Source organism: Dreissena polymorpha, chromosome 1 (assembly GCF_020536995.1).
Source record: "Dreissena polymorpha isolate Duluth1 chromosome 1, UMN_Dpol_1.0, whole genome shotgun sequence".
Lineage (NCBI taxonomy): Eukaryota > Metazoa > Mollusca > Bivalvia > Myida > Dreissenidae > Dreissena > Dreissena polymorpha.
In genome coordinates, this window is record NC_068355.1 from 127,398,279 (window position 1) to 127,413,133 (window position 14,855).

At 40.4% G+C, this 14,855-nt stretch overlaps 1 protein-coding gene across 1 annotated transcript in view; it reads left to right on the plus strand.

Annotated features, from left to right (window-relative positions):
* The window catches only part of LOC127849189 (uncharacterized), a 55,621-nt gene that overhangs the window by 29,321 nt on the left and 11,445 nt on the right, over positions 1-14,855 (plus strand). The window contains exons 7-17 of the mRNA XM_052381912.1: positions 310-682; positions 1,471-1,694; positions 2,091-2,238; positions 5,115-5,315; positions 6,510-6,709; positions 7,341-7,435; positions 7,855-7,971; positions 10,286-10,411; positions 12,258-12,350; positions 13,593-13,652; positions 14,012-14,120. Of these exons, the coding sequence (XP_052237872.1) occupies positions 310-682; positions 1,471-1,694; positions 2,091-2,238; positions 5,115-5,315; positions 6,510-6,709; positions 7,341-7,435; positions 7,855-7,971; positions 10,286-10,411; positions 12,258-12,350; positions 13,593-13,652; positions 14,012-14,120 (1,746 nt within the window). The remainder of the gene's footprint in view (positions 1-309; positions 683-1,470; positions 1,695-2,090; positions 2,239-5,114; positions 5,316-6,509; positions 6,710-7,340; positions 7,436-7,854; positions 7,972-10,285; positions 10,412-12,257; positions 12,351-13,592; positions 13,653-14,011; positions 14,121-14,855) is intronic.

A 14,855-nucleotide genomic window follows, 5' to 3' on the forward strand; every position in this document is an offset into this window, starting at 1 on the left:
TCAGATGTAAAAGAACTGAAATGTTACCACTAAAGAAGCCATATTTCTTGTTGTCAAAGGTAGCTTTCACGAAGACCAATGACAATGTTTGGATGACAATGTTTGGATATCATTTTGGAACATTACTGCTGTAGTCACGGTTACTTGAACAAAATTGTTTTCATTCAATAAGGATAGACAAATTAAACTGATATTATGTTAATGTAGATAACATTTAACTTGAAAAGCCCAGTTTCATGTTATTGCCATGTTTCTTTTTTTATCTAAAAGGTCCATGTTATGTTATGCTATCCTTTTATTTCCCTTCAGGACCCAACGGCCCAAGCTATATGTCAGTTTTGTGGATTACTGAGTTCAAATAAACTGCAGTGTGAACGTTGTAAGCGTAAATTCACCAGTGCTACACGGTATGTGTCAAACAATGATCCAGAAGCAAAGCGTCGAAAAGTTGAATCCACGGAAGTGACGATGCCCGACTCCGGTGGTGTATGTTTGGATAAGAAGATGTTCTATACTCAGAAAATAAACGAACAAAATACAGTTTACTTGCAAGTGTTCAACACTCAGAACAATATAAATGCAGCAGCTGCGGGACGGGGTGTGCGTGTAATACGAACCATAGCTGGTGGAAAAAAGGGGCGTGGGAGAGGAATGAGGGGGCGTGGTGGTCCAATGTCAACAGGTATGCAGTTGTGCATATAGATGTCTTGCTTTTCATTACAATAAGCCAAAAATATGGAAAAAACTTTTTTTTTTTTAACTAATCACTCTTGTCCCATGCGTAAGAAAAATTAAAAAATATATTTAACAGTTTACTTTGTAATAATTTAATTATTTTTTTTTTATAAATAAAATAATTATAATTAAAACTTCATGATAATTTGAACATACATATATTAGAGTAAATCAGCTTACACCCATCAGTGGTATGTATCCCAACCTGATTGCTTTCTTATAAAAACAGAATCTTTTTATGCCCCCGGATCGAAAGATCGGGGGTATATTGTTTTTGGCCTGTCTGTCTGTCTGTCATTCATTGTGTGTGTCCCAAAACTTTAACTTTTGCATTATTGAAGATAGCAACTTGATATTTGGTATGCATGTGTATCTCATGGAGCTGCACATTTTGAGTGGTGAAAGTTCAAGGTCATCCTTCAAGGTCAAAGGTAAAATATATGGCTTCAAAGCGGCGCAATAGGGGGCATTGTGTTTCTGACAAACACATCTCTTGTTTAAAAGACCAATCTAAATCATAAATAAAATAAAAATATATATATATATATCATCTGTTTAGTGGTCAGTTTTTACCTGCCTGCATTTACTATCAAACAGATAAACAAAGAAAACAAACAAACTGTTATCAAGAACACGACCTCCATGATGGAGAAGAATGGGGGATTTAGCTAGTGTTTAATCTAGAGGATGAAAGGGGCATGGGGCTTGACTTACAAAAAATTTATTTTATTACAGAAACTGTGACAATATCATCCGACGAGGAAGAGCAGGTGGGTGGAGACGATGGGTCAATCACTCCCAGCAAGCTCCGCCCTAGCTCCGCCCCTGCCACACCACTGACCAATCAGAACCCTTCTCCTAGTCAGGCAGACTGCCCAGAGTCTCCACTCATACCCAATATTCCAATCTCCTCCCGCGTGGAGATGAAAGTCGGCCGCGTGGGGAAAATGGAGGACAAGGTTTTTATGATTCAGATTAAAGTATTCCTTTGAGTGGGTTTCTAGTTAATATTGGTTTGTTTCTTTTCCATTGATAGCATGTTTCTAAAGAAATGACAACAGTATGACTAAGACTTATGCAGATGGGCCAATTAATCAATAGTACTGACAAAGGCATATGTGTTCATCGAAAGCATCATCTTGTATTGCATGCATAATTGCCATGCATGTTACCTGATACTCCATTGTTTTATCATTGAAATGGTTGTAAATTAATTGAGCCAATTAAAAAATTGTGTACAATGCTTGTTTTTCTTGTATTTTTGTTTAATTGAAGTCTCATCTTATCAAAATCTTCTCAAAATTCCAGTATTAAGCGAGACTCAATGGAGTTTTTTGATTGGTTGCTATTTTTAGGATGGAACTTCACGGCAGGCCCGTGCTAAATCCTTGTCGCCCACTGAGCTTGCGTTGTCGGCCAACAAAGTGCGAGTAGGCACATTTCAGGGCATTCCTATTGAGCCAATTCTCATCTCTAAAGGTGGCCTCAGCTTCTTTGTTGAAGGTACTGATATGTTTTCCATAGCATTTTTTTTTTTCGGTTAAAATTAGGTTCCAGTAGGGGGACCCATTCCAATGGACAAAAGTATATAGATTTCCCAAATGGGATCTCAAAATTCCCAATTAAAGGTTTTCAAAAGAATTTTTGTAATAAGTCTTAACATGTTATTTATCTCCAAATCCAGCTGTGTAAGTTGAAACTTAGAAAATATAATATTAAAATCACTTTAATTACCAATTTTAAAGTATTTGTAAGCAAAAAATCAAGGACATTTATTTCCCAATTTAAGTCAAAAGGATGCAATATTTCCAATCCAAAGGGACCCGGCCCCATTCCCAGAAAAAAAAATAACTGGTTGTGTTTCTGGTATATGAGCGTCATTAGAAAATGGGTCCTGTGCCATATGCAACAAGCTTAGCTCCAGACCAGCCTGCACATCCACACAGTCTCTCACAGTCACAGGGCTACTCTGTCTGCACATCCACACAGTCTCTCACAGTCACAGGGCTACTCTGTCTGCTCATCCACACAGTCTCTCACAGTCACAGGGCTACTCTGTCTGCACATCCACACAGTCCCTCACAGTCACAGGGCTACTCTGTCTGCTCATCCACACAGTCTCTCACAGTCACAGGGCTACAGACCAGCCTGCACATCCACACAGTCTCTCACAGTCACAGGGCTACTCTGTCTGCACATCCACACAGTCTCTCACAGTCACAGGGCTACTCTGTCTGCACATCCACACAGTCTCTCACAGTCACATGGCTACTCTGTCTGCACATCCACACAGTCTCTCACAGTCACATGGCTACTCTGTCTGCACATCCACACAGTCTCTCACAGTCACAGGGCTACAGACCAGCCTGCACATCCACACAGTCTCTCACAGTCACAGGACTACTCTGTCTGCTCATCCACACAGTCTCTCACAGTCACAGGGCTACTCTGTCTGCTCATCCACACAGTCTCTCACAGTCACAGGGCTACTCTGTCTGCACATCCACACAGTCTCTCACAGTCACAGGGCTACTCTGTCTGCATATCCACACATGCTCTCACAGTCACAGGGCTACTCTGCCTGCACATCCACACAGTCTCTCACAGTCACAGGGCTACTCTGTCTGCACATCCACACAGTCTCTCACAGTCACAGGGCTACTCTGTCTGCACATCCACACAGTCTCTCACAGTCACAGGGCTACTCTGTCTGCACATCCACACAGTCTCTCACAGTCACAGGGCTACTCTGCCTGCACATCCACACAGTCTCTCACAGTCACAGGGCTACCAGCCTGCACATCCACACAGTCTCTCACAGTCACAGGGCTACTCTGTCTGCCTGCACATCCACACAGTCTCTCACAGTCACAGGGCTACTCTGCCTGCACATCCACACAGTCTCTAACAGTCACAGGGCTACTCTGTCTGCACATCCACACAGTCTCTCACAGTCACAAGGCTACAGACCAGCCTGCACATCCACACAGTCTCTCACAGTCACAGGGCTACTCTGTCTGCACATCCACACAGTCTCTCACAGTCACAGGGCTACTCTGTCTGCACATCCACACAGTCTCTCACAGTCACATGGCTACTCTGTCTGCACATCCACACAGTCTCTCACAGTCACATGGCTACTCTGTCTGCACATCCACACAGTCTCTCACAGTCACAGGGCTACAGACCAGCCTGCACATCCACACAGTCTCTCACAGTCACAGGACTACTCTGTCTGCTCATCCACACAGTCTCTCACAGTCACAGGGCTACTCTGTCTGCTCATCCACACAGTCTCTCACAGTCACAGGGCTACTCTGTCTGCACATCCACACAGTCTCTCACAGTCACAGGGCTACTCTGTCTGCATATCCACACATGCTCTCACAGTCACAGGGCTACTCTGCCTGCACATCCACACAGTCTCTCACAGTCACAGGGCTACTCTGTCTGCACATCCACACAGTCTCTCACAGTCACAGGGCTACTCTGTCTGCACATCCACACAGTCTCTCACAGTCACAGGGCTACTCTGTCTGCACATCCACACAGTCTCTCACAGTCACAGGGCTACTCTGCCTGCACATCCACACAGTCTCTCACAGTCACAGGGCTACCAGCCTGCACATCCACACAGTCTCTCACAGTCACAGGGCTACTCTGTCTGCCTGCACATCCACACAGTCTCTCACAGTCACAGGGCTACTCTGCCTGCACATCCACACAGTCTCTAACAGTCACAGGGCTACTCTGTCTGCACATCCACACAGTCTCTCACAGTCACAAGGCTACAGACCAGCCTGCACATCCACACAGTCTCTCACAGTCACAGGGCTACTCTGTCTGCACATCCACACAGTCTCTCACAGTCACAGGGCTACTCTGTCTGCACATCCACACAGTCTCTCACAGTCACAGGGCTACTCTGCCTGCACATCCACACAGTCTCTCACAGTCACAGGGCTACTCTGCCTGCACATCCACACAGTCTCTCACAGTCACAGGGCTACAGACCAGCCTGCACATCCACACAGTCTCTCACAGTCACAGGGCTACTCTGTCTGCTAATAAGACCACAAAACCTTGCGCGACTATAGCCTAGCCTGGAACTATGCTGGCCACATTTGGCATAAAACCCATTTTTGCATGACTTGGTTCATTATATGTCAAGGTAATGTTAACATTTTGTCATTATGAAACATTTTAAGTTGAAGAAAGCAGTACACAGGAGTAAAATACCCAGATTTGATGAGAGGTCAAATAGAAGCATTAAACTGGGCCTTCAAATTGTTACAATCTTAATGGCATGTAATAAGCGCATTTCATCAAAAGAATTATCAATTAATACTATTATCCATTAAAATTGTCGTGTTTTTCAGGTCTCAAAAGTACCAACAGATTTACTATATATCCTGCGGAGATCCAGCAATGCCTGGCAAATTTTGCGGAAAACAATAGTCTTGTTTTCCTGCTGACCTCTGTCGAGTGCGGGGTTAGAGTCCGACAAAACCTTGGCATGCCCAACTGGACCAATCTCAACATATGCCCGCCGGATCCATACTTCGAACCAACAAGCAAAGGTAATGGAATGGGCCTTGTTTGAGGAAAACGGGGTTTTATGCATGTGAGTAAAATGTTGTCCCTGATTATCCTCAAACATCAAATTGAGGCGATAAGTTTTTACCCTGATTAACCTGTTCAGACTTCACAGGTGTATTTTCATTTTTGGACAACACTTTATGCACATTCATAAGGCCAAGTTTTCCCAGAACAATGCTTAATTTGTCAGTTTTGTGGTCAATTAGATAAAGTGCTTGTAGATTGTAAAGTAAAATGAACCGAAATCGGTTAACCGTTTAATAATGCTTAGCATTTTGAATAAAACGAAATCCTGAAAAAGTAACATAGAGGATATTTATTGGATTCGGTGGATGATCGATTTTAATTCACGAGTGATCGTAGAAAATATATTTTTCTATGATCACGGGTGAATTAAAATCCATATTGCACCAAATCCAACAAATTTTCTTTTTATTTTATGCTTTTTGTCACAGTTTATATACATTGATAAAGAGTTTAACCTAAGAATTTCTCTGGGATGATGACGTCATTTAGTAAAAAAGTGACGTCATTTCACAGTAAACAGTGAAAATTATCGGTAATTTTCACTGATAATTTTCACTGTTTGAAACAGTGAGATAATCAGTTTTAATTCACTTATATTTCTCTATAAACCACCAGAAAGCATTAAATAAAATTGTGTAACTTGTTTGTAAATCACATGAAATATGGATTATGCATGGCTAAATAAATGTGCGTAAAGTGTACTCCCACATGAGCCCTTGCAGTCTGCACAGGCTTATCAGGGACTTCACTTTCCTATTGTATGTTATTGTCCCCTGGCGGTTTCACCGGAGGGGACTTATGGTTTGCGCTCTGTGTGTCTGTCAGTCCGTCAGTCTGTCACACTTTTCTGGATCCTGCGATAACTTTAGAAGTTCTTTAAAAAAATCATAAAACTTGAAACATGGATAGATGGCAATATGTACATTATGCATGTCATTTCATTTTGTTCCTACGTCAAAATTTCTGGTTGCTATGGTAACAAATATTTTAAAAATTTCTGACAATGGTGGAGCCGGTAGGGGACATATATTGCTTGGCAATAGTTTTGTTATTTGTGTCACATGAAATATGTGCACGACAATTCAGGGTTACACAACATTATGATTTCACAAGCAGACTTCCACTTGTTCTCCTTGCTATTTGCCCAGATATGTGCCATCAGATGGTTACCATAGTGATGGGCAAGGTAGACACGGAGACGCACGCAGAGTTCCGCAAGTACATGGAGCTGTTCAAGTCGAAGGGCAAGCATGGAGACGAGAGTTTCTACATGGAGCTGTCGCGGGAGGAGGCAGATGACGTCTTCTCACAGACGGTCACGGTTCATCGCATGCCCCCCATGATCAGGGTGAGTAGGGAGCTTGTTTTCTGTGATTTTTTATTTGCTCGGCGTTTTCAGAGAAAACCGGAGGTATTGTCATAGCCAGCTTGTAGGCCGACGTCCGCGTAGTGCTAAAACCTTAACATTGGCTCTAAAACAAAGTGCTTCCACCTACAACTTTGAAACTTCATATGTAGATGCACCTTGATGAGTTCTACACGCCACACCCATTTTTGGGTCACTAGGTCAAAGGTAGAGGTCACTTAGACCTCTAAAAAAGAAAATCTGACAAGCTTTCATTTATTCAAAACTGCACCCGTAGCCGAGTGTGGCACCCGTTATGCTGTGCTCTTGTTGTCTTATTTATCGACTTGTAAATAATTATGAATATGGGCCCAGTGCTGTTCTGTGATGTGTTCAGTCATTTTAAGTACCAGTATCAGTTTTGCTACAAGTCTACAGTTATAACCTAAGAGCGAATAAAATTGCAAACATCCCTACAAATGTATGAAAAATGTTATAAATTGACCAAAACAAGTTTGAAAATGTCTAGGGCAAGACTTTATTTAAGGCTAAAGTGCTATTTTTCATCACTGCTGCTAAGTTCTCATTTCCAACATTGTTTTTTAGTTTATGCAATTTAAAATTGTTATTGCAGCATGCAGCGATTGTCAACCAGAAATACAGCCAGGGGGAAGAAAACAACAGGTCCCCATCACCTCCCAAGATTGGCTTTGAAGGCCCAGTAGTCAAGTATATGAGCTAAATATTATTGGAAATTATAAAAAGTGCATAGGTAGAAGGATATTAAAAGAGTTTGTAGTCCTTTTAAGATTCTCAATCTGTATATTTTTCAGAGGTGTGTTTATATCTCTTCATATTTCCAATTATAATTTTGTTTCACACCAAAAAAAAACACATTTAAAAAAGTAAGAATTATTATCTTGTAGTAATATTGAGTTTGACTAGTTTTTATGATAAGCCTTTTTTTATTATGCAATTTGACTGGCCCATTTTTATGATTATCTGTGGAAATTACTGTTTACTGATGTGAAGACAGATAAAGCTACAAATACCACATCATTTTTGAAAATTGATTGTATAATGATCTGGGAAATCACGTTCATGCATAAAGCCCAGTTTTCTCAGAACACAGCTCATTGTGTTTTCAGATTGCTGACCTACCCGCCCCCACCAGAGAAGGGTGGAATCACGATCACCAATGAGGACCTGTACTGTCTGCATGAGGGGGAGTTCCTCAATGACGTCATTGTGGACTTCTATCTCAAGTGAGTACTGAGGCTGTCAGGGATAGATGGACTTAATGCAGTTTGCACAGGCTAATCATGGACAACACTTTCGGCCTAAACTGGATTTTCGAAGAGACTTTATTTAAACGAAAGATTCCGTTTAAGCGGAAGGTGTCGTCCCTGATTAGGAAGTCAGGAATGCACAGGCTATTCTGAAATGACACTATGCATTTGCAGAACAAAGCTGAAGTAGGTAAGTACCAAGGCTTGCAGAGAATTTGGGAATGACTTGTCAACAATACTGAGAAAGAGGAAGCTATTTTCAAAGGAATGATTGAATTTTGGGGAAAATTGCATCATTTGGAGGAAATTTCTGGTGGGTTATTTGGCAAAATAGCCCTCGCTGTACTCATATAACAGGCAGGTATTTCTCCTCAATTTTGAAAAATTGTACAAATTTGATTTCTTATGGAAAGTTTTTATAATGGTTTAAGATGTATAACTTACTGAGACTAGTTTCATTCATTAAATCAAATTGGTAAATCATTTGTCAAGCTATGGGGAACAAAGTTGACAGCATATGAATGGTATTGTATTACTATTGCTGAACACATGGTAAATCAAAGTGCAATCTATGTTCTCAATGAACTCAATCAAATTGTATATGGTAATAAGATGTCAAACACTTTGTGCTCTATAAGTGAGTTTTTCACAAACTGCTATAAACGAGTCCTGGGACTCGATGACTTGCAAATGTACGAGTCCAAAAATATGAAATTTGGTTAGAATGTTTATCTTGATGAAATCTGGGTTGGGATTGTTTTTGGTAAGTCAGGTGAGCGATTCAGGGCCATCATGGCCCTCTTGTTTAAATATGCTGAGTGCATGTGCATCACTATTCTTTACAAGTGGAGAATATTGGTGAACACAGTACGAGGGGCTAAGGTTTTGTCTTTACAAGTGGAGAATATTGGTGAACACAGTACGAGGGGCTAAGGTTTTGTCTTTACAAGTGGAGAATATTGGTGAACACAGTACGAGGGGATAAGGTTTTGTCTTTACAAGTGGAGAATATTGGTGAACACAGTACGAGGGGCTAAGGTTTTGTCTTTACAAGTGGAGAATATTGGTGAACACAGTACGAGGGGCTAAGGTTTTGTCTTTACAAGTGGAGAATATTGGTGAACACAGTACGAGGGGCTAAGGTTTTGTCTTTACAAGTGGAGAATATTGGTGAACACAGTATGAGGGGCTAGGTTTTGTCTTTATAAGTGGAGAATATTGGTGAACACAGTACGAGAGGCTAAGGTTTTGTCTTTACAAGTGGAGAATATTGGTGAACACAGTACGAGGGGCTAAGGTTTTGTCTTTACAAGTGGAGAATATTGGTGAACACAGTATGAGGGGCTAAGGTTTTGTCTTTATAAGTGGAGAATATTGGTGAACACAGTACGAGGGGCTAAGGTTTTGTCTTTACAAGTGGAGAATATTGGTGAACACAGTACGAGGGGCTAAGGTTTTGTCTTTACAAGTGGAGAATATTGGTGAACACAGTACGAGGGGCTAAGGTTTTGTCTTTACAAGTGGAGAATATTGGTGAACACAGTACGAGGGGCTAAGGTTTTGTCTTTACAAGTGGAGAATATTGGTGAACACAGTACGAGGGGCTAAGGTTTTGTCTTTACAAGTGGAGAATATTGGTGAACACAGTATGAGGGGCTAAGGTTTTGTCTTTATAAGTGGAGAATATTGGTGAACAAAGTACGAGGGGCTAAGGTTTTGTCTTTACAAGTGGAGAATATTGGTGAACACAGTACGAGGGGCTAAGGTTTTGTCTTTACAAGTGGAGAATATTGGTGAACACAGTACGAGGGGCTAAGGTTTTGTCTTTACAAGTGGAGAATATTGGTGAACACAGTACGAGGGGCTAAGGTTTTGTCTTTACAAGTGGAGAATATTGGTGAACACAGTACGAGGGGCTAAGGTTTTGTCTTTCTCTGAGCGGTTTACAAATTCAGACCAGTGCTTGTCAATCATATTAAACATTCAATTTACAGATACATGTACATAAAATACATAAACTCACATTTTAAAAAAGGGGAGCTTAAAGCATGTACGTAAAGTGTTCTCCCAGATTAGCCTGGGCAGTACAGGCTAATCAAGGAGGACACATGCCACATAGACTGGTTTTTGTTTAGAAGAGACTTTCTTTCAAAAAGAAACTGCATACAAGTGAAAAGTATTGTCCCTGATTAGTATGACTGCACAGGCTAATCTAGGAGGAAACTACGCACATGAATACTATAAGCCTGTTATCCCTGAGGGCAACTTAATTCAATGCATGCTGCTCCAGGTACCTGCTGCTAGAGAAGTTGAGTCCAGCAGACAAGGCCCGTACTCACATATTCAGCTCGTTCTTTTACAAGCGTCTCACCCAGAGAATCAGGGGCACAGCCATTGATGATGATCCAAACCTGTCGTAAGTCTTTTGTTCCATGTAGCAGTTAGTACGCCATGTCTTTTGTGTGCCCTTAACGATGATAGAAACCTGTTGTAAGTGCTTGTTACATGTGCCAGTAAATATGCCTGTGTGTTGCCTGAGCGGATTATCCAAACACGTCCTTAAGTCTCTCTGACGTGCAGCAGTTCATTTTCCATTTCTTTGATGTGAACTAGATGATGTCCCAAACGTTACGAATGCCCTTCTGACATGTAGCAATACATTTCTTAGTCAAATAAGAATGCTGTAAATATGTGGTAATTCATGGACTATTCTTGAATACTGCTTTTTATACCCACATTACCATTGGTAATGGGGGGCTATATTGGAGTCACTTTGTAGGTCCATCTGTCGGTCGGTCTGTCCCGAAATTTCATCCAATCTTCACCAAACTTGTTCACAAGTTGTATCTAGATGAGGTATAGATCAAGTTTGAATATGGGTCCTGCTGGGTCAAAAACGAGGTCACGGGGTCCCTTAGTGTGTTTGAAACTGAAAGTTTGTCCGGACCATAACTATGTCATTTATCGTTAGATTTTAAAATAACTTGGTACATTTGTTCACCGTCATGGGACGGTGTATCGTGTGAACAAATTACGTCAATATCTCCAAGGTCAAGGTCACACTTGAAGTTCAAAGGTCAAATGATTGTCTAGGCCATAACTTTATCATTTATTGTGAGATTTTTAAATCATTTGGCAAATGTGTTCACCATCATTGGACAGTGTGTCTCGCAAAAGAATAAGGTTGATATCTCCAAAGTCATGGTCACACATTGAGTTCAAAGATCAAAAAGGGCCATAAATGAGCTTGTCTGGGCAATAACTATGTCGTTCATTGTGAGATTGTAAAATCATTTGGCACATTTGTTCACCATCATTGGCCTGTGTGTCACGCAAAAGAATTAGGTTGATATCTCCAAGGTCAAGGTCACACTTTAAGTTCAAAGGTAAAAAATGGCAATAAATGAGCTTGTCCGGGCCATAACTATGTTGTTCATTTTGAGATTTTAAAATCATTTGGCACACTTGTTCACCATCATTGGCGTGTGTGTAACGCAAAAGAATTACATCGATATCTCCAAGGTCAAGGTCACACTTTGAGTTCAAAGGTAACAAATGACCATAAATGAGCTTGTCCGGGCCATAACTATGTCATTCATTATGAGATTTTAAAATCATTTGGCACATTTGTTCACCATCATTGGACGGTCTGTCGTGCGAAAGAATTACATCGATATCTCCAAGGTCAAGGTCACACTGTGAGTTCAAAGGTCAAAAATGGCCATAAATGATCTTGTGCGGGCCATAACAATGTCATTCATTGTGAGATATTAAAGTTTCTTGGTTCATTTGTTCACAATCATTGAACAATGTGTCAAGCGAAAGAAATATGTCAATATCTCCAAGGTCACACTTGGAGTTCAAAAGTGAAAAATGGCCATAAATGAGCTTGTCCGGCCCATAACTATGTCATTCATTGTGAGATTTTAATATGACTCTGTATATTAATTTTGTTCACAGTTATTGGACGGCATGTCATGCGAAAGAATTCATCTTTAATGTTCTTTGCTAATGTATTTACAAGAAAAAAGAATTGTAGTTAAATACAATGAATTGAGATGAAACACTGTTTACTTTCTTAACATTCCTGAGCTTGCTTAATCCTCCTCTTGCAAATGGTGAAACTACTGTGTGAAGCCTTATTAATTATTTGTTTCTTATCATTTTGCTCATATTCTGGTAAGAATTATAATGACAAAGGGCTTCTGTAAGTATTTCTGTATGTCACAGATTGCAGAAATGTTTTCTCAATGTGTTTCCAGACTGCCTGTAAAGCGCCATGCGAGAGTTAAGACTTGGACGCGACATGTAGATCTGTTCAAGAAAGATTTCATCGTCATTCCGATCAATGAACAGTAAGAAAGACTATGTCTAGTGTGGCATCAATAATGATGAAATTAGGGATAACAGTGGTCAATTTTCCCATAATTGTTTTCTTTGCAATACTAAGCTCTACAAAATGAGCTCACCTGTATCACCTTTGCAATGCATTCATACATTACATCTAGTCAGTCTTTATGCTGGTGGCCTACTGTGAGCCTGGCAGCCTAAAATATTGACGTGTCAGATGTGCAGAAATGTATTCCAATTTGCTTTATGCCATTATACACTTATTTCATGGATGCGCGGTGAACAGTCAAAACTGTTTCCCAAGGTATCAGGGATGACTTTGGTACTGTTGCCCGAGGCCGATTGGCCGAGGGCAACAGTTCCAAATGTCAGCCCTGATACCGAGGGACAACAGTTTTGACTGTTCACCAAGCATCCATGAAATAAGTGTTTTATTACCTGATCAAATTTCCAACATAGAAATAACAGCAAACTTAATTTTTATTTACACACAACAGTAATCGATAAAATAAATAATTTTGACTGTTTAACTGTAAAATGACGTCAATTTTTCGACGAAATGACGTCATTATTCCAGCGGGCAACAGTTCAAACTGTTGACCGGTCAACAGTTCGATATTCACCGGTAACAGTTTAAAACATTGCAAATTTCTTTTTCGACGAGGAAATAGCAAAAAATAATTAATTATCATTTATATAAGATATCAGGTAATAATATGAACTGATTGTTCAGAAATTATCATTTCACATATGCTTTGTGATTGCATAATTATAACAGTTCAAGCTAATAAACATATTATTTGAGCCACGTTCTGTAAAATGCATGTCCGTAAAGTGTGCTCCCAGATTAGCCTGTGCAGTTTGTACAGAGTAATCATGGACACACTTTCTGCTTTAATGAAGATCCAGTTCAAGCCAGAAAGTGTTGTCACAAGTCTATGTGGCTGTCAGGCTAATCCAGGGATTAACCCTTTGCATGCTGGGAAATTTGTTGTCTGCTAAAATGTTGTCTGCTAAATTTCTAAAATTAGCATTTTCTTCGATTTTTTTCAAAGAATACTATCAGAATAGCAAACAGTTTGGATCCTGATGAGACGCCACGTTCTGTGGCGTCTCATCTGGATCCAAACTGTTTGCACAGGCCTTCAAAATTTGGTTCCCGCTCTGAAAGGGTTAAAGCATGAAGCCCAGTTTTGTTAGAATGAGGCTCATTGATGCTCTTACTGATTGGTCCCCCTGAATTCCAGTGCCCACTGGTTCCTGGCCATCGTGTGTTTCCCATGCCTGGAGGGCCCAGTGGATCACAGGTACGTGATTAATTGTGCCCAAAATTTCAGCCTCAGAAAGGCTGTTTCCCATTGGCAAAAAGAAACTTTTTTGCTAAATAATTTGACAAAAATTTCCCCAAAAAGATGCCAACATTTTCCAATTACTTCAATAATTTATTGAGTTTCTTATACACAGATATAATAATATAATTCTATTGCACTTTATAATATAAATTAAAAAATGCAGTGAAACATGCACTAATAAACAATTAAAATACTGCTATTTATAAGCATATTAATACAGTTTGATATTTCCCAATATCATGGTTTATCACTTTATTTTTTCAAATACAAAAGGTATAGGCTGTACAATATAAAGCAACACAAAATCACTACAGGTACGTGCCCAGCCCTTCCTCACAGCCCGCTCTGGACCTGCCAAACGTGCCGACGCCGCCACAGCCGACAGACGAGAACACAGAGGATATAGAGACAGACCAGGCAGAGGTTAGAAGGCAATAAGCCTTGCTCTGGGAAAATGGGGCTTTATGCATGTGCGTAAAGTGTCGTCCCAGAATATCCAGTGCAGTTCACACAGGCTAATCAGGGAAGACACTTTCCACTTTGCAGAATTTTTCGTTTGAAGGGAGTCTTTTCTTAGCAAAAAACCATTTTCGATCGACTGCACAGGCTAATCAGGAACGACAATTTACGCACATTGATTTAGCCCGGTTCTCCCAGAGCAAGGCTCAGATCAGGCAGAGGTTGGATAGCAGTGAATTCTAAAGTGATTGATAGCAAGAATTATTTAAGTAGGCTTCTAATGTACACTGAATCTGTAAAGACACAAGCAATTGATATCCTTGCCATTGATATCTATACACCCATGAAGATTTCAAGTTGATATCTTATATAGTTTTTGAGATATAGTACTTTCAAAATTGTGTGACGGATGGATGGACGGACTCCGTCAATTCTATATCCTTCCGCCTTTGGTGGGGGATAAAATGACAAAACAAGAATAAAGAAACATGGAGCCTGCTGTTCTCCAACAGTACATGTTTGCCCAATTTTGAAATGACAATTGTGTGGTGATGGCGAGTTTGCATAACCTGAGTCTCTTGTTCAAAGGTTAATGTCCATCTTCTAGGTCAATGGTAATCTTTGGCTAAGGCACAACTTGTTTGGACTGTAACTTTATCATTTTTTACGCCTGACCTGTGTTATTATTTCAGATATCAT